This window comes from Ovis canadensis, chromosome 19 (genome assembly GCF_042477335.2).
Source record: "Ovis canadensis isolate MfBH-ARS-UI-01 breed Bighorn chromosome 19, ARS-UI_OviCan_v2, whole genome shotgun sequence".
Lineage (NCBI taxonomy): Eukaryota > Metazoa > Chordata > Mammalia > Artiodactyla > Bovidae > Ovis > Ovis canadensis.
This window is the reverse complement of record NC_091263.1, coordinates 26,094,340-26,114,946: the sequence shown is the minus strand read 5'-3', so window position 1 is coordinate 26,114,946 and position 20,607 is coordinate 26,094,340. Positions and strand designations below refer to the sequence as shown.

General features: G+C 44.3%; 1 protein-coding gene, 1 long non-coding RNA gene and 1 pseudogene across 5 annotated transcripts in view; 1 reads left to right on the top strand and 2 right to left on the bottom strand.

Moving 5' to 3' along the window:
* The window catches only part of DLEC1 (DLEC1 cilia and flagella associated protein), an 88,011-nt gene extending 73,638 nt beyond the window's left edge, over positions 1–14,373 (bottom strand). For all 4 annotated transcript variants that reach the window (XM_069561469.1, XM_069561470.1, XM_069561471.1 and 1 more), the window contains exons 1-2: positions 13,066–14,373; positions 11,917–12,067 (exon numbers count right to left, since the gene is read on the bottom strand). In XM_069561469.1, the coding sequence (XP_069417570.1) occupies positions 11,917–12,067; positions 13,066–13,461 (547 nt within the window). In that variant the 5' untranslated portion in view covers positions 13,462–14,373. The remainder of the gene's footprint in view (positions 1–11,916; positions 12,068–13,065) is intronic.
* LOC138424770 (NADH dehydrogenase [ubiquinone] 1 alpha subcomplex subunit 3-like) lies at positions 5,559–10,262 on the top strand (annotated as a pseudogene).
* Positions 14,374–14,531: 158 nt separating the features above from the next.
* The window catches only part of LOC138424487 (uncharacterized), a 12,881-nt gene continuing 6,805 nt past the window's right edge, over positions 14,532–20,607 (bottom strand). Inside the window, exons 3-4 of the long non-coding RNA XR_011250809.1 lie at positions 16,417–16,474; positions 14,532–14,983 (exon numbers count right to left, since the gene is read on the bottom strand). This is a non-coding gene — a long non-coding RNA (uncharacterized lncRNA). The remainder of the gene's footprint in view (positions 14,984–16,416; positions 16,475–20,607) is intronic.

Genomic DNA, 20,607 nt, shown 5'->3' with positions numbered 1-20,607 from the left:
CAAAGAACTGACTCATTTGAAAAGACCCTGATGCTGGGAAAGATTGAAGGAGGAAGGAGAACGGGACCACAGAGAATGAGACAGTTGGATGACATCACCATTTCAATGGACACGAATTTGAATAAACTCTGAGAGTTGGTGATGGACAGGGAGGCCTGGCGTGCTGCAGTCCATGGGGTTGCCAAGAGCTGGACATGACTGGGCAACTGAACTGAACAGCCAAACCACCCCCTCTCAAAAAAAGAAAATAATCATGTGCACTACTACTTTGACAAAAATTAAGGAATAAATAGGGTGAATGGAAGACTTGAAAGTTTTCAAGCTTTGTTGATTGTTCCGTTAACAAACATGGTGCTTTAAGAGGACTTGCTGAGATTCCCCTGATGGCCCAGGGGTTAAGTGGACTGCAGGGGGCACAGGTTACGCTTCCACTGCAGGGGAGGCAGGTTCAATCCCTCCCTGGGGAACTAGGATCGCACAAGCTGCTGGAGCCAAATAAAGGGGAGGCTGTTTGAATGTAGGGGATTACGGAGTGGGAGAGAGGTCAGGGAATTAGTTCATCATGAAGAACTTCAGCCCACAGCACTGAAGCAAGGGGCTCTTAGGACATGATCTGGGCTCTTAGGACATGATCTGGACTCTTGCTATGAAACTCAAAACTGCTGTCATCTGCCCGCTCCTGTTTCTGGAGAACAGAGGCTTCCTTCCAAAATTCACCAAGAGCCTCTCATTGATCCATCCCAGAACCACAGCTGAAAGGGTCATTCTGGGCAAATGTGGATCCCAGGCCTCTCCTCTGCAATACAGAGCCCTCAGCAGGGAGTGGCAGCAATGCCAAACTGACCCAGTCCAGCCCAGTTCCCAAGGACTTGGCAATGGCCTATTTGAAATATTAAAAGATAAGATAAAGCTTCCAGAAAAATGGCAAAGGCCATGTGGCAAGGAGATGTATCCTCTCTCTTCTGATACAATTCCCTCCAAGGTCCTCCCCTAGGCCGTGGGCAGGTCCCTGTCTGCAGGAGTGGGCTGGTGGGGCGCAGCTTGTTATCAGGGCTTTGGGAAATCTCTCTCCACATCAGGCATGGACGGTGGACCAGGTGAGCCTTGGACACCCTGCACTGGCCTTATGACCTCTTGTAGGAAGGGTGGGCTTCCTACATGGACCCTGTCCCTGAGCATGGGACTGCAAGGCACTGGCTGCTCCCTTTCCCAAAAGATAATTCAGATAAGACACCAGCAAGGAAAGGGAATGAAAGCACAGAACATTCTGCAAAACTCTGATCTTTCTCCCTCTGTCTGGAGAATTTACACATGTTTTCCACCTTGTGACATTTGTATTAGCAAAGAGAGAAAGGTTACTTCAGTACCTCAAATAACAATCACCTTCAAGATCAATCATCCAAGTTACAAAAGAGGTTCTTGGGACACCACTCTCTACCCTGAGAAGCAGAACCAGAAAGGTGTCCAGGGAACTGGATTGAGGCCTCTACTTCTGCTATTTCTGAAATAAAAAAGAGAAACCTTCCCAGCAGAAGGCTGAGAAACCAGGGTGGATAATGTCTGTTTATGACCTAATATTGCGTACTAAGTCACTCAGTCGTGTCCGACTCTGCGATCCCATGGACTGCAGCCTGCCAGGCTCCTCTGTCCATGGAGATTCTCCAGGCAAGAATACTGGAGTGGGTTGTCATTTCCCACTGGGGAATTTCCTAACCCAGGGATCAAACCCACATCTCTTAAAATCTGTATTGGCAGGGGGGTTCTTTACGACTAGCACCACCTAAGAAGCCCATAACTTAATATTATCTTGGGTAAAAAAATAAAATGAAGGTCACTGGGAAATGCTCTTGGCTGATGTTTATTTCCCAGTTCTCAATGTTTTATTCCACTTTCCTTAAAAGCAAACAAACAAATAATTATGTAACTTCCCCTGATCTCTAGCCAGAAGAATCCTACCAAAGACAGGGACAGGATCTGACTCTGGGGACTTGCCAGACAGCAGGCAACCAATAAATCCTCCCGAGAATCCACCACCAGTCATCTCTGCCTAAATCCACGACTGAGGGACGGGGTCTGGCAGCTACATGACTGCTGCGGAGAAGGGGGGACAGGAGACATGGAATCTGCAAGGGGTGCTCACTGTCTCATGGGGCTAAGCTTCAGCGAGGGCAGACCTGCCAGGGGACAGGGCCCCACACACCCTAGGGGAAGCCATCTACAACCGTGTGACACTGTGCATGGAAAATAGGCCTTCCCCCTCCTCCTGACAGCAGACAGACACGGGCTTTGACAACAGACACAAGTTCAAAGCTGGGTCCCAGCCCTTTTGAGCTGTGGGAATTTAGGGAATCATCTGAGCTCCTCTCTCAATTCCTACACCTGTAAATGGAGAGAAAACCTATCTCACAGGGCTGTTGGAAGGATTCCGTGGAATAACATTCATGAAGCATCTTACCCATCATCTGGTCCCCAGCAGGACCCCATAAGTGTAGAGCTCTCTGAAGCCACTGTATCTTCTACTTCTCCCTCCCTGCAGGTCACGGACATGCCAGGTCTCCTCACCCTAAAAGCACTGTCTCTGCTGCCCTGGAAAATGATGATTTTCAGGGATGCAGGATGACAGATCAAAGTCTTTGGGGGGAATATAAGGTACCAGGACTTCTTAGAGAAATGGCTGATTCCAGGTCTGGAGCAATAAACACACAAGATGAACCTGGAACATCCGATCATTCCAGAAAGTAAGGAAGTTTACCATAGGCAACCAATGTTATGCCTATAGTCAGGCATCAGCTTGAAAAGGCTCCAAGCGGCTAAAGATGGGACAATCTGAGCATCAACAGGACAATAAACATAACTAGTTATGAAATCCATGAGAAAAAAACCAACCAACCAAACCTTTTTACTCATCTTTGGAAGATGTTATGGAAACCAACTCATTATTTTTAAAAACCGGCAGATAAAGGGAAAGAATTAATTCTGCTCCTATCTTGGGGTAATCAGTCATCACAGAAAAGTTTCTCTTTACAGTATTGCAGTACCATTAGCTTTATAATTTGTAACCCCTAATGAAACAATATATCTAGGCAAAAACTGGCAGCATCATGAAAACAAGAGATATCAAACACTATGCATCTCCTGAAGGGAGCACACAGCACCATCTGTGAACTGGGCTCTCCCCGTCTCCTCTCAAAAGTTGAACTTAAATCTCATAAAGCCTCTAGAAATAACTAGTAAACTGCAAGGAATACAGGGATCATAAGAACAGGTTAAATGATACCACAATGGTGAAATCAGCAAAATCCAGACTATAGACAAATGTATAGAAAAAATGACCCAGTTTCTTTGACAAAAAACATTTACCAAGTATCGTCAGAGAGATGGTAGACTGAAAAGAGTTCTTAGCACCGCTGGTGTGGGGATTTGATGAGGAAAACACACACTGGTCAAATCTGAGAATACCTCTCCACAAAATACTAGTCAGTTACAATCTAACATGGAGAACTTAACGTGGAGACACGAAGGTGACCAGGTGATCAGGGCTAACATCACTTATGCCTCCTGATGTGCGGCAGTGAGAGGAGCCAACTGCTGGGGGGCTGGAGCAGCCAGCATCATCCGTGTGGTGCCGCTGCCGAGCATGAATTGGAGTTTGGTCACGAGGAAACATTAGAACCACCTTACAGAGTGAAAGGCTTCTCAAGAACTGTCAGGAGGGACTTCCCTGGTGGTCCAGTGGCTAACACTCTGAGCGCCCAATGCAAGGGGCCCGCGTTCGATCGATCCCTGGTCAGGGAATTAGATCCCACATGCTGCAACTAAGACCAAGTACAGCCAAAACAACTAATTAAAAAAAAACAAACATTGTGAAAAGAGAGGATCCTGGGGAGATGGGCGTACAAAGCACGGGGACTCTGTCTCTCCACCCAGGCGCAAGTTGCCCTAGTAGAATCAGCCTAATTGAACTACTCTGTAACTATGGAGTCTATTGAAGACTTGTGCTTCCAGGGGGAAGCCTGGACAGGCAATTGCAGTGAACTTAGCAGAGGAGCAGCTCCCACCCCTCACTCTCAGTCCCAGGGCAGGCATCTGTGCATGTGTTTCTGGGGCAACCTACACACAACCCGTGACAGCCTGGCTGACCCAAAAAGCCTGTCCTCCACGTACCTGGGATCTGGGCTCTGACTGCCAATGACCACACAGGTGCAGGCGAAGAACCGCCTCCCACACTGTGGCATGCCCCTCCTCCTCCAGGTGGAAGCGACTTCTAGGGACTTCAAATGGCTGGCACCCCCTCCTTCATCTTTCTCTTTTCCCTCTTTTGAAAGCCAGATATTAAAGACTAAGACATTCAAAAACAACTGCAGATTAGGGAGAAATCAGAACATGACCACATACACTCAGGGAAGGCTTCAGAAAAGAACCTTAAGATTATAGCTCAGGCGGAACCTCAGCACAGACAGCCAACAGTAACTAACAAACAAACCCAAAAACAATTACAAAATAACCAGCAAGCTCTGTGGAAGAGGGAGAATCTGATTTCTAAAGCCACATAATTATTAGATTCAATGATTAGTTTCTAACAAAAAAAAATTGAAAACATACAAAGAAATGAGAAAGTATGGCCCATTCAAAGGAAAAAATTAAATCAACAGCAACTGTCCTTGAAAAAACTGACCGCAGTTATACTAGGCAAAGGCTTAGAACAACTCTCTTGAAGACGCTCATAGAGCTATTAATAAAAGAACATGTGGAGAATATCAAGAAAATGATGTACAAAAAAAACACGTAAATATCAACAGGCAGAAAACCTATAAGGAAGCTAAAAAGACACATTGGAACTGAAAAGAACACTAACTGAAATGAAAAGCTAATTATTAAAGGGATTCAAAAGTATATCTGAGCAGGCATGAGAGAGAATCAGTGAACTTGAAGATACAAAAAAAGGAAATTATTGAGTCAAACGAAAAGGAAAAAAGATTGAGGAAAAGTAAAGAGAGCCTAAGAGGCCTGTGGGACACCAGCAAGTGACTAACATACCCACCGTGGGAGTCCTAGAAGGAAAAGAAAGGGGAAAGGGGCAGAGAGGGTATATCTAAAGAAATAATGGCTGAAAACGGCCCAGATTTAATGCAATACATGAATATAAAGATCCAAGAAGCTCATGAATTATAAGATGAACTCAAAGACTCATATTGACACGTTATAATTAATCATTTGAAAGACAAAGAGAGAGTCTTGAAAGTAGCAAGACAGTAGTGACTCATCACATTCAGAGATCCTCAATAAAGTTGTCAGTAGGCTTTTCATCTGAAAATTTGGAAGCCAGAAGGCAGTGGGTCAATATATTCAAAGTGCTAAAAGGGAAAACTATTAACCAAGAATCCTATATCCAGTAAAAACTGTCCTTCAAAGGGATAGAGAAATTAAGACATTTCCTGATAAACAGAAGCTGAGGGTGTTTGTTACCACTAGACCTGACCGGCAATGCTCAAAGGAGTTCTGTAATGTGAAATGAAAGGACGCTAGACAGTAACTCCAAGCCACATGAAGAACTAAAGATGTCAGTAAAGGTAAATACATGGATAATCATAAAAATTTTCTACATGATTTAAGAGACATATATTTAAAGGGAAAAAAAAAACTATTAAAGCTAAAAAAAAATAAAAAAACAAGTTCAAAGTTATGTGCTAAGTTGCTTCAGTCATGACTCTTTGTGACTATAGCCCATGGACTGCAGCCCGCCAGGCTCCTCTGTCCGTGGGAGTCTCCAGGCAAGAACACTGCAGCAGGCTGCCATGCCCTCCCTTCTCCAGGTATCTTCCCAACCCAGGGATTGAACCTGAGTCTCCTATGTCTCCTGCACTGGCAGGCAGGTTCTTTATCTCTACTGCCACTTGGGAAGCCCCCCAAGCATACAGTAGTACAAAAAGTTAGTATTATATTAAGCCAGTATTATCACAAAAGTTAGTATTATAGTGACTTTGGTTTGTAACTCCAAGTATTTATTTTCTACATAATTTACAAGACTAACGGATTAGTTGGTATTTCTGGGCACACAATGTATAAAGATGTAATTCTGTGCATCAACAACCAATAGGGGTGGGGTGGAGATGTAAAGAAACAAAGAATTTTGTATTTATTGAAGTTAAGCTGGTATAAATTCAAATGAGAATGTTACAATTTGGGGCTTTTAAATGTAATCCCTAAGGCAACCACAAAGAAAATAGCCGTAGAATATACTCAAAAGAAAATTTAAAAAAGGAAATTTAAACATTTCACTACAAAAACTGACTAAATACAAAATAAGACAGTAACACTGAAGAACTGATGCTTTTGAACTGTGCTGTTGGAGAAGACTCTTGAGGGTCCGTTGGACTGCAAGGAGATCCAACCAGTCTATCCTAAAGGAAATCAGTCCTGGGTGTTCATTAGAAGGACTGATGCTGAAGCTGAAACTCCAATACTTTGGCCACCTCATGTGAACAGCTGACTCATTTGAGAAGACCCTAATGCTGGGAAAGATTGAGGGCAGGAGGAGAAGGGGACAACAGAGGATGAGATGGTTGGATGGCATCACTGACTCAATGGAAATGAGTTTGGGTGAACTCTGGGAGTTAGTGATGGACAGGGAGGCCTGGTGTGCTGTAGTCCACAGGGTTGCAAAGAGTCAGACACAACTGCATGACTGAATTGAACTGAACTAATGCAGGAGATGAGGGACAAAACAGATACAAGACAAAAAAAAATGGCAAAGTGACAGAAGTTCCTCCTTATGAGTAATTGCTTTAAATGTAATTTTGGCTTTCCTGGTGGCTCAGATGGTAAAGAATATGCAGGCAGTGCAGGAGACCCGGGTTCGATCCCTGGTTCAAGAAGATCCCTGGAGGAAAAAATGGCAACCCATTCCAGTATTCTTGCCTGGAGAATTCCATGGACAGAGAAACCTGGTGGGCTACAGTTCATGGGGTTGCAAAGAGTCGGACACGACTGAGCGACTAACACTTTCTTTCACTTTAAAGGTACGTACATTCAACTCTCCAGTCAAAGACAAAAACTGGCAGAATAGATAAAAATATATGATCCAACTAGATTGCTGTCTACAGGAGACTCACTTTAGATCCAATGACTCAAATAGATTGGAAATGAAAAGATGAAAAAAGATTTCCATGCAAATAGTAATCAGAAGAGGAAGTGGCTATACTAATAGAGGAAAAAAAAGGTTACAAGAAGCAAAGAAAGCAAAGAAGGACATTACATGCTAATAAAAGATTCAACAGAGCAAGAATATATAATAAGCATCAACATTTACACATCTCATGACAGATAATCAAAATAATGAAGCAAAAAATGACAGATCTGATGGGAGAAACAGAGAGTTCTATGTTAATACTAGTTGGACACCACAGTACCCATTTATAATAATAGAAAGAGTTAACAGGCAAAAGACAAGTAACGAAAGAGAGGATTTAAAGAACCCAATAGATTAACTAGATCTAACAGACATATAGAACACTCTATCGAACAATAATGGCATACACATTCTTCTCAAGTGCATTTAAAGAATGAATATCAATCCTCAAATTTTTCACACAGAAAAAACTGAAGAGGATGGAACCCTTCTTATCTCATTCAAGAGGCCAGCATTACCCTGATATAAAGCCAGATAAAGACACTACAAGAAGATTACAGCCATTATGAACACCGATACAAAAATCCTCACAAAATATCAGCAACATACTGAAAGGACAGTTCACCATTATCAAGTGCAATCTGTTCCTGTGATGCAAGGATGGTTCAACATACAAAACTCGATCAATGTAATACACCACAGCAACAGAACGAAGGGGAAAGAGTCCCATGATCACCTCAACTGATACAGAAAATTGTATGAAAAACTTCAGCATCCTTTCATGAGTAAAAAAAAAAAAAACACAAAGAACTAGGGACAACCAGAAACTATTTCAACATAATGAAAATCATGGATGAAAACCCATAGCGAATGTCATACTCCGTGGTGAAAGACTTAAAGCTTTTCCTCTAAGATCAGGAACAAGGCAGGGATGCCTGCTTTCACCATTTGTAGTAAACATAATATGAGAAGTTCTAATCAGAACAACTAGGCGAGAATCAAAAGGCATCCAAACTGGAAAGGAAGAAGTAAAATTATTACTGTGTGTGGATGATATGATCTTATAAGTTGAAAACAGTGGGATTCTCCAGTGGCCCAGAAGTAAAGAATCTTTCTATAATGCAGGAAACGCAAGTTTGATCCCTGGGTCAGGAAGATCCCCTGGGGGAGGGCAGGCAACCCACTCCAGTGTTCTATTTTTTAAAAAATTCATTTTTACTTGTTTGGTTGTGCCAGGTCTGATCTTCAATCTTCACTGCAGAATATAGTAGTTGCATCATGTGGGATCTAGTTCTCTGACCAGGGATCGAACGCAGGGGCCCCTGCATTACAAGCCTGGAGTCTTAACCCCTGGACCTCCAAGGAACCCCCACTCCAGTATTCTTGCCTGGAGAATCCCAAAGACAGAGGAGCCTGGTGGGCTACAGTCCATAGGGTCTCAAAGAGTCGAACATGACTGAGTGACTGAGCATGCACATACACAGAAAACACTAAAGATTTCATACACAAAAATCCTCTTTAGAACTAAGAGGTGGATTCAGCAAAGTAGCAGGACATAAAGTAAGCACACAAAAATCTGATGCATTTTTATACACTAAAATGAACAATCTGAAAAGGAAATTATGACAACAACTCCATTCCCAAATGCATCAAAAAGGATACGATACTTGAGACTTAACCATGGAGATCAAAGACTTCAATAACAAAAAATACAAAACTTGGCTGAAAAAAAAGTGAAAGAGGACATAAATGGAAACACATTCCATGTTCATGGATTAGAAGAATTCATATTGTTAAAAATGCCAATACTGGGACTTCCCTAGTGCTTGAGAATCCACCTGCCAATGCAGGGGACACAGGTTTGACTTGCTTTGGGAAGATTCCACACGCCACAGGGCAACTAAGCCCATGAGTCACAACTGCTGAGCCGGCGCTCTGGAGTTCCTGTGCTCACAAGAGAAGCCACTGCAAGGAGAAGCCCATGCAAGGAGCCTCTCTACAATTAGAGAGCAGCCTCTGTTCACTGCAGCTAGAAAAAGTCGGTGCACAGCAATGAAGAGCCTGAGCGCCAGGACAAAGACCCAGTATAGCCAAAATATTCTTTTAAAAGTGTCAATACTACCGAAAGCAAAATATGGATTCAATGAAATCTCTATCAAAATCCCAATGACATTTTTAATGACAGAAATAGTAAAACCCATCCTAAAATCCATTATGGAATCTCAAGGAATATCTGATAGTCAAAACAATCTTGAACAAAACAAAGCGGGAGGACCCACCCACACTTGCTGATTTCAAAACTTACAAGAAAGCTACAGTAATAAGAACATAGTACTAGCATAAGTGGACACAGAAACCAATGGAATAGAATAGAAAGCCCAGAAATAAACCCTCATACATACGGTCAAATGATTTTTGACAATGGTGTCAAGGCCAATCAATAGGGAAAGGACAGTCTTTTCAACAAACAATGCCACGAAAATTGGACATCTTTATCTATAAGAATGAAGTTGGATCCTTCTGTAACACTATGTAACTCAAAATTAATCCAAGACCTAAAATCCAAGACCAACACCTAATAAACTCTAGGAGAAAACACAGGGCCAAAACTTCACAACAGCACATTTAGCAATGATCTCTTAGCTACAACACCAAAGGCACAGAAAACAAAAGAAAAATCAACAAATTGGACTTCATGAAAATTAAAAATTGTGCATCAGAGGAAAGGCGCAACCCACAAAATGAGAGAAATATTTTCAAGTCATATATCTGGTAAGGGATTAATAACCAGGATATACAGAGAATTCCTAAAAACTCAACAACAATACGATGGATTAAGAACGGGCTTGAGGAGTGCTCTGCACGCCCTCACTGCCGCTAAGATCAGGCTGGCCGAGAGAATCACAGCCTTCCTCAAGAATGTCTGTGCCAAGGAACTGGTGCTGGTGGCATCCTCCACCAGTGGGGGTCTCCCTGTAATTCTGCCCACACTCAGCCCCAACACCAAGTACGTGGTCATGATCAATGGGCCATACCCTAAAAGTTCCCAGTGCCCCTCTAAGACGATGGCAACATGCCCAGCTACCCTCAGGACCCCCGGGGCCCAAGCCTGGAGTGGCTGAAGAAACTGTGAGCTTCTCCATTGACAGGGAGAGGTCCCTTCCCCAATGGCTCCCAATAAATATGTGAAATGTGAAACCCCCCCCAAAAAAATGGGCTTGAAAAGACATTTTTCCAAAGAAGATACACAAATGGTAAATAAGCACATGAAAAGATACTCAAAATCACTCATCATCAGGGAAATGCAAAATTAAAACCAGAATGAGGTACCCCCTCACACCAACCAGGATGGCTACACACCCCTCCCCACACACACCCACCGCCATCAAAAAACTAAAAAATAAGTGTTGGTGAGGGTATGGAGAAATGGGAATCCTGTATACTGTTGGTGGGAAAGTAAAAATGGTACAGGCACTGTGAAAACCAGTATGGTGGTTCCTCAAAAAATTAAAATAGTACTACTATATGATCTAACAATTCCCCTTCTAGACGCAAAACCAAAGAACTGAAAGTGGGATCTCAATGGGGTATTTGTACGTCCATATTCAGAGCAGCATTATTCACAACAGCTAACACCTGGAAGCAACCCAAGAGTTCCTCAGCTGATGAATGGATAAGCAAAATGTAATATACAAGCACAATATTATTTAACATATGAAGGAAGGAAATTCTGACACAGGCGACAACATGGATGAACCTTGAGGGCATTACACTAAGTGAAACACGCTAGCCGCAAACAGACAAACACTGCATGACTCCACTTATATGAAGACTACTTAGAGTAGTCAAAATCACAGAGACAGAAAGTAGAATGGTGGTTGCCAGGGGCTGGAGGGACGGAGGGACTGTGAAGGTATTTTTAATGGGCATATCAGTTGTGTGAGATGAAGAGTTATGGAGATGGATGGTGATGATGTTTGTATAAGATAATGAATGCATTTAATACCACTGAACTGTACTCTTAAAAATAGTTAAGAGGGTAAATTTTATGTTATGTGCATTTTACCACAAATTTTAAAACCTGGGGGAAAACTCAATGGTCAAGAACATAAAAGACAGGAAAAGTTCAAAGAAGGGTCCCAAATGAAAAGTCTAAAAATGAGCAATGACAGTGGCATGCAGCACGGCTCCCTAGACAGGATGCTAGACCACAGAGGAGAAGCGGGCGCTGTCGGGCAGCAGGGAACACCTGCGGGCCATCTGTGCACTGGAGGATAACACTGCCTCAATTGCTGACTCCCTGGCTTAGGGGCTGGGTGCTGGCTATGTAGGTGAGACTCCCTGCTCTGGAGACATGCACACTGGAGTGTTCTGATAATGAAACAACACTGGTGCCACCCACTCTCCAAACATTTTAAAAAAGACTAGAGAGGTTCTGTGGGTTGCATTTTTACTTTGTTGGTAAGAGTCTTTTGATGCACAATTTCTCATTTTCATGACATCCATTACCTGGTGGCTCAGACAGTAAAGTGTCTGCCTACAATGCGGCAGAGCCGGGTTTGATCCCTGGGTTGGGAAGATACCCTGGAGAAGGAAACAGCAACCCACTCTAGTACTCTTGCCTGGAAAATCCCATGGATGAGAGGAGCCTGGTAGGCTACCGCCATGGGGTCACAAAGAGCCGCACACGACTGAGCGACTTCACATTTTTTCAATGAGGTAACACAGTAATATATTAACAACTGGGGGGTTAGGGTGAAGGGCATAGAGCAGCTCATCATACATACCTGGAGGCATCTTGATAAAGGGCTCAAGGAACTGTACTTTGGCCTGGTGCATGGCCCGCTCTTTCTCCGCAAGGGCCCGTGCACGGGCCTGAATGATGTGTCTCTCCAACATTTCAACTTCATCCAGCCGCTGCTTATAGAGCTCCCGAATCTGGCAGGTGGGTGATCAGATGCACAGAAATACAGTGAGATGACTCAACCTCACCCGAGCAGCATTGTTTCCCATTAAGCACAGAACAATCACAGAACTGCAAAGACCACCTGGTCTAACCAGACAGATCTGAACTCTAAGACCCACAGAGGGAAATGGCTTAAAGCTTTTACAGTAAAGTCAGGAACAGTGCCAAGTCTCAAATCCTGCCTCCTGACTACTGGCTTCTCGGTAAAGAGGTCTGTCATCCAAACTCTGAAATACCAAATGCGAGTTAACACACCACCTATGGTAGACAGAGGGTTGTGTCACTCAGGATAGAAGGACTTGCTGCCCAGCTGCACAGAGCATAGTGAACTGAAAGCCTCCAGCTGTCGACCCCTTCACCTCAGCCGCTTGAAAGCACTCAGCTGAGACTCCTTTAAGAAAGTCGTGGGCAGCGTGGCCAGCAGTCAGCCCTATCAGAAAGGACTCAGGACAGCTGCTCTCCTCCTTACACAGATAAGGAAGCAGAGCTGGTGTTCCAGAGACTGGGCATGCTTCCTAAAATCTGGGCATGGATGCCTCTCAGTGGTTAAGATTGTGGTTTGTGACACAAAGACAGGCACCCCAGAGCGGACGTGACTTTCAGCTTTATCATCTCCAGGAAAACAACTATTCTGCTTTCTGTCGTTTCACTTATGTGTGCAATTGTCTGTGTAGAAATGTAAAGAGATAGGTGCTACAGATATACACCTTATGTGTGTAGAGAGTGTGTATTTGCCTAAGAGCGCGTAGAGTGTCCTTCCACTACCACGTAGGATATACGGCGGAACGGACTTGGTCTGCTCTTTCCCAGCTGCGTACCCCGTGCCTGGAAAAGCGGCTGCACCCGACAGGGGCTGACACTTGCCGAGTGGCTGAGTCGCGCCCTGGGTCCCCAGCACGGCCGCAGATGCGACCCCGCCATCCCCTGGGTGAGCACGCGGAGAAGCGAAAGGGGCGCGGTACCCTGTTACCTGCTGCAGCTCGTCCACGAACTCCTCGTGCTGCGCATCCTCGCTGCCGCGGGCCTTGATCAAATTCGAGCTCACCTCCTCGCCTATCACCTCGGCGGTGTACAAGTTGCGGAAGACACCGGTGAGCAAGTACGAGATGTCTTGGGTGCGCAGAGAGGTGGGGCGCAAGCGCAGCAGTTGCGGCTCGGGGAGCGGCGGGAGCGAGAGCTGCGCGACGAGGTGGCGCCGACCCCCGAAGCCATGGTGGAAGGACTCGGAGTAGGCCAGGGAGGAGAGCCAGGTGGACTGGCTGGGGCTGCGGATCCGGGCCAGACGCGGGCTGGGCGTCCAAGTTGCCCCAGCGAAAGCGTAAGATCCAGACTCAGCCGACTGCCGCTCTCGCTTTCCAGTCTCCATGGCAACTGAGACGCCGCTAACTACCTGCCGCACTCCCACTTCCGGCCTGCCTCTTCCGCTTTCCGTCTGTTTGAGGGTGCCATGAAGCCGTCATCCTCAAATACGCGCACAGCGGTATCGCCTTTACTAAGATGAGCTTAAATAAGTTAAATAAGCAGGGTGACAATATATAGCTTTGACGTACTCCTTTTCCTGACCTGCATACAGGTTTCTCAAGAGGCTGGTCAGGTGGTCTGGTATTCCCATCTCTTTCAGAATTTTCCACAGTTTATTGTGATCCACATAGTTAAAGGCTTTGGCATAGTCAATAAAGCAGAAATAGATGTTTTTCTGGAACTCTCTTGCTTTTTCCATGATCCAGCGGATGTTGGCAATTTGATCTCTGGTTCCTCTGCCTTTTCTAAAACCAGCTTGAACATCTGGAAGTTCACGGTTCACGTATTGCTGAAGCCTGGCTTGAAGAATTTTGAGTATTACTTTACCAGCATGTGAGATGAGTGCAACTGTGCGGTAGTTTGAGCATTCTTTGGCATTGCCTTTCTTTGGGATTGGAATGAAAACTGACCTTTTCCAGTCCTGTGGCCACTGCTGAGTTTTCCAAATTTGCTGGCATATTAAGTGTAGCACTTTCACAGCATCATCTTTCAGGATTTGAAATAGCTCAACTGGAATTCCATCACCTCCACTAGCTTTGTTCATAGTGATGCTTTCTAAGGCCCACTTGACTTCACATTCCAGGATGTCTGGCTCTAGGTGAGCGATCACACCATCGTGATTATCTGGGTCGTGAAGCTCTTTTTTGTACAGTTCTTCTGTGTATTCTTGCCACCTCTTCTTAATATCTTCTGCTTCTGTTAGGTCCATACCATTTCTGTCCTTTATCAAGCCCATCTTTGCATGAAATGTTCCCTTGGTATCTTTAATTTTCTTGAAGAGATCTCTAGTCTTTCCCATTCTGCAGTTTTCCTCTATTTCTTTGCATTGATCGCTGAAGAAGGCTTTCTTATCTCTTCTTGCTGTTCTTCGGAACTCTGCATTTAGATACTTGCATCTTTCCTTTTCTCCTTTGCTTTTCGCTTCTCTTCTTTTCACAGCTATTTGTAAGGGCTCCTCAGACAGCCATTTTGCTTTTTTGCATTTCTTTTCCATGGGGATGGTCTTGACCCCTGTCTCCTGTACAATGTCATGAACCTCATTCCATAGTTTATCAGGCACCTATCAGATCTAGTCCCTTAAATCTATTTCTCATTTCCACTGTATAATCATAAGGGATTTGATTTAGGTCATACCTGAATGGTCTAGTGGTTTTCTCTACTTTCTTCAATTTAAGTCTGAATTTGGCAATAAGGAGCTCATGATCAGAGCCACAGTCCACTCCTGGTCTTGTTTTTGCTGACTGTATAGAGCTTCTCCATCTTTGGCTGCAAAGAATATAATCAATCTGATTTCGGTGTTGACCATCTGGTGATGTCCATGTGTAGTCTTCTCTTGTGTTGCAAAGTACATCATGAGAAACACTGGGCTGGAAGAAACACAAGCTGAAATCAAGATTGCCGGGAGAAATATCAATAACTTCAGATATGCTGATGACACAACCCTTATGGAAGAAAGTTAAGAGGAACTAAAAAGCCTCTTGATGAAAGTGAAAGAGGAGAGTGAAAAAGTTGGCTTAAAGCTCAACATTCAGAAAACGAAGATCATGGGATCTGGTCCCATCACTTCATGGGAAATAGATGGGGAAACAGTGGAAACAGTGTCAGACTTTATTTTTCTGGGCTCCAGAATCACTGAAGATGGTGACTGCAGTCATGAAATGAAAAGACACTTATTCCTTGGAAGGAAAGTCATGACCAACCTAGATAGCATATTAAAAAGCAGAGATATGACTTTGCCAACAAAGGTCTGTCTAGTCAAGGCTATGGTTTTTCCAGTAATCATGTATGGATGTGAGAGTTGGACTGTGAAGAAAGCTGAGCACCAAAGAATTGATGCTTTTGAACTGTGGTGTTGGAGAAGACTCTTGAGAGTCCCATGGACTGTAAGGAGATCCAACCAGTCCATTCTAAAGGAGATCAGTCCTGGGTGTTCTTTGGAAGGACTGATGCTAAAGCTGAAACTCCAATACTTTGGCCACCTCATGGGAAGAGTTGGCTCATTGGAAAAGACCCTGATGCTGGGAGGGATTGGGGGCAGGAGGAGAAGGGGATGGCAGAGTATGAGATGGCTGGATGGCATCACCGACTCGATGGACATGAGTTTGAGTGAACTCCAGAAGTTGGTGATGGACAGGGAGGCCTGGCATGCTGCGATTCATGGGGTCACAAAGAGTTGGACACGACTGAGCCACTGAACTGAAGATGAGCTTAGGTTGAGGACCAACAGAGAAAGGGTTAATTGGCACAGCCAGGTCCTTCTGGTTGCAAAGCGTCTCCCTTTTTCATCTGCCCCTTCTCAAATTTGTTCAGCATTTATTCATTCATTCATTTAATATTTATTGTGTAAGGAGTCTGTTTCAGGTCTGTGCTGGGAGCTGGAGGTACCAAAGGAAGATGCTGCTTCCACACTCGCAGAGCTCAGGGGTTTGAGGCAGGGTGGGGAAGTTGGTGGCCTGAATGAGTGTGTGAAGTGTGGGGAAGTGGGTGTGTAGGTTTGTGAGGTATGGGGAAGTGTGTGTGTGTTTCTCTAGGGTGTTGAGTAGGTGGGAACAGGTAAACAGTTGCAGTTTAGTGGGTTATGGTCAAGGTGGAGAAAATGTTTGTTGTCATGGAACCACAAAGGACAGGAAAGTAATCAGTCTACAGAGAAAGCAAGTATAATAGTGGGTTTTGGGTAGAAGTGAACAACAAGCAGAGATTTAGAAGAATGAGTAGATTCACCATCATTAGTGATCAAGAAAGTGTAAATTAAAACTACAATGCAGGGACTTCCCTGGAAGTCCAGCGGTTAAGACTTCACCTTCCAGTGCTGGGTATGCAGACTGGACCCCTGGTCTGGAAGCTAAGATCCCCCATGCCTGGTGGCAAAAAAAATCAAAACAGAAACAATACTGTAATAAATTCAATAAAGAACTAAAAAAAAAAAAAAGCCTCCAATGTAGTACCTCTACGTGCTTAGTAGAATGTCAAGAAATTGAATGAACAAACAGGTGAACAAACCAACTGAGTGCTGGTGAGGCAACTCAATGCCATATATTGTGACAGGAATAAAAACTAGTATGCTGTGCTATGCATGGTTGCTCAAATGTAGCCCACCAGGGCCCTCTGTTCATGGGGATTCTCCAGGCAAGAATACTGGAATGGGTTGCCCTGCTCTCCTTCAAGAGATCTTCCCCACCTAGGGACTGAACCCAGGTTTCCCGTATTGCAGCCTGATTCTTTACCATCTGAGCCACCACGGAAGCCCAAGAATACTGGCGTGGGTAGCCTATCCCTTCTCCAGGGGGCTCTCCCTGACCCAGAAATCAAACTGCGGTCTCCTGCATTGCAGGTGGATTCTTTACCAGCTGAGCCACCAGGAAGCCTATAAACTAGTATAGCAACTTTGAAAAACAGTTTGGCAGTTTCTTATAAAGTAACACAACAGTCCCACACAACTAGGTGTTTTTCCAAGTGAAATGAGAAAGTTTGTGCCTACAAAACCCTGTACAAAGATGTTTATAGCAGCAATATTCATGATCTCCCCAAAGTGGGAAAAAACCAAATGTTCTTTCTACTGGTGAAAAAAAAAATTGTTGTACATCTATGCAATGGAATACTCTCAACAACAAATATGAAACAGACTAGAGATACACGTGACAGCACAGAAGAATGTCAAATTCATTATGCTGAGTAAAAGAAACCATTCTCAAAAAGGCTACACATATATACTGAATGAGTCCATTTATAGGATACCCACTTATAGAAAATGCAAGCCAGAAAACACATCAGTGGTTACCAAGAGTTGGTGATGGGAGCTAACGTTGGCTCCAAGGAGAATGAGGGAATTTCTTGGGGGGATGGAACTATTCACCAAAAAGGGTAAATTTTACTGTATGTAAGTTATATTTCAATTTTTTTCAGTGAAAAAGTAAACAAGTAGGAGTAAGCCAGGAGAGAAGGAAAAAAGGCACACCATGTAGAAGGACCCCGTTGAGCTAAAGCCAGGAGAGGGCCACATGTATGGGTGGAAATGAAAGAAGTTCAGGGGTGGAACTCAGAGAGTGGAGGAAAACTCCTAGGCAAAGGATCATAAGTGGATTTGCAGGCAATGTTAGGGAATTTAACCTTTCTTCTGAGGACAGGAGGCCATCAAGGGTCTGAAGCTGGGTGTGTGGTGATCAGCTGTATGTTGTACTGAGATCACTCTGGTTGCTAGGAAACAAAAGACTGGTGGAAATAGGAGGCAACAGGGAGCTTGATCAGGAATCTCCCACTGGGGTCAGGAAAGAGGGGAAGGATGCTGGGATTCAGGTGAGAGGAACAGATTGGAGATGGAGCTAAAAGATGGACTTAAGACTCAAGGATAGGTGTAATGGGAGTGACAGAGAAGAGGGGCCAAGGACGACTCCCACCCATCCTGTGTGTGCGATCAGGTGGGTTATGAGATCATCCACCGAGGTGGGGAGAGCCTGCACTTGTCAGGGCAGCAGCTTTGACATCACAGTGACTCATCCTCGCCATGGCACAACTGCTGCTCACAGGTGGTACAAACGTCCTCTTCTTACTACTGTGTGTCCTACAGCCTGAAACCCACTTCCTGAGATGAGGCCCAGGATGCTTGCCCACGTATCTGGGCTACTTCCTGTTCTCGTGGTTGGGCCTGCCTCTTTCACCTCTAATTTCTGGTATCGCTTCCATCCTCAGAGCTGGGAAGCCAGGGCCCCTGTTCTAGACTGTGTTCTTGAGAGCATCCGGCTCTCACTCTCCTGGAGCTGCACCCTCGCCCGAGTGAGGAGGCCATGAAGTCAACATGATGTGCCCCATGCCTGTGCAAACACTGTGAGCCCACCAGCAGGGCCTGTGCAGGCTCTTTCTTTAAGGCCTTCCTCTCCTGGCTGACTGGTAGCTACAGTAAGTGGTAGTGCTGGGAGGGGTGGAAGTGGAGAGGGCACAGGCAAATGGGCTGGTTTGTCCAATTGTTCACAAACATGTGAGCCTCCTCCTGTCCCCACTGTGCAGTAAGGAGCTCGTAGAACCATCTGGGTGGTGGTGGGGACTCTGTTGTTCTAGTGTTAGAAGTGGGCCTGCCCAAACCGGGTGGTCTCCCCAGCCCCCTTCCCTGCCCTGGGAATGACAGGATAATGGATTCTCGCCATTACCTTTGACCTCTCCATCCTGCCTCCAAACAGCCTCCGAGAAGGTCACAGAGAGCCTGGCCCAGCCTTTTTCTCTGACCTTCCCACCCTCTGGCTTCAGCCCCCTTCAGCTCTTTCCAGGCCAAGATCTCCAGGAAAGCTCCAGTTACTCCTCTGTGCTCATCGTCCTTGACTTTTCAGCAGTATTTGGCTGCCTGGTCCCTCTCAATAAATCTGTTCCCTCACTCCCCACTTTCTTCTGTGCTTTCCCATCTCCACCCTCTTCTCGCCCTTCTACTTGAATCTCCCTGCCTGATAAGCCGGATTCATTCCTGTTGCTGTGCCCAGCAACCACTTTCTGTTTGCTCTGTGACTAACTGAATGGTCCCAACCCTGCACCAGTAGTAAAGGGCACCAGCCCCCTCATCTATGAGAACTTGGCCAGCACAACGGGAACTTCCCTTCTTCACTTTACAACCTGTTCTGCCGACCAGAATTTGTGTTTGTTTATCTCTGGGTTCCCACACATCTTTGACCTTTTACATATTTTTTACCTTTAAAGTCAGAAAGAGAAAGACAAATACCATTTGATTATCACTTGTATGTGGAGTCTAAAATATTACACAAATGAACTTATCTACAAAAAAGAAACAGACTCATAGATGTAGAGAAAAGACCTGTGGTTGCCAAGGGGTGGCAGGGGAGGGGGTCAGAGAGTGAGGGACTGGAAGTTTAGGGTAAGCAGATGCAAACTATTATATGTAGAATGGATAAATAACAAGGTCCTACTGTATTGCATAGGGAATTATAGTCAATATTCTATAAAACCATAATGGAAAAGAATACAAAAAAATGTGTACATGTGTATAACTGAGTCAATTTGCTAAACAGCAGAAATTAACATTGTAAACCAACTCTATGTCAATAAAAATTCTTTTTTACTTTTCAATTTCAAAAATTATATATCAGTATGGTAAAAATTCAAATAATACATAAAAAATAAAAAGTATCTTCCTCTCAATCTCTTTACTTGGGTTATTTCTATATCATTCTAGTATTGCTTCTGCCTATACAAATGAAGTACTTATAAAGATTTTTTTTAATTTTTAAAAAGCACCAATGATATTAGACATTATATATATTGTCCTGCAATTTGCTTTTTTTCACTGCAACTCAAAGATGATGGATTGTTTTGTTTTGTTTTATGTTTAAAAGGTGGGGAACACAGTGTCATGGAAATATCAAGTTATTCTAGACTGTGTACTTGAGAGCATAAGTCCTGGTTAAGCAGGAGTTAACCGGGTCCCTGCTAGTGAACTCTACCTTATATAATGTTTACATACATAATATACAGATGATACAGAATTAAAATTTCTTGGCCAAGAACTTCCCTGGTGACCCAATGGCTAAGGCTCCATGCTCCAAGGCAGGGGGTCCAGATTCGATCCCTGGTCAGGGAACTAGATCCTACAGGCTGCAACTAAGAGTCTGCATGCTACAATTAAGGCCCAGAGCAGCCAAATAAATAAATGTATTTTTTTTTACTAGAAAATACAAACCTTAAAAAATTATAAAAATAAAATTGCTTGGCCAAAGCATATATATTTTTTAATATTTGAGATATTGTCAAATTGCCTCTCAGAAAGATTAGCCAGAGTTGAGAACTATGTGAAGGCTTATGCGCATTTTCAACATGCTTTGAACCATAGCCCAGAGTTTAGCTCCAGCCCACCTTCCCCTCTAAAACTCCAGACTTGTACATCCATCTTGTACCTGACATCTCACCGTGGCTGTCTGCAGTTACCTCAAATGTAATGCGTCCACAACAGAGCACCCGCTCTTCCTCAGCCATCCCCATTTCAGCTTCCGGGAAC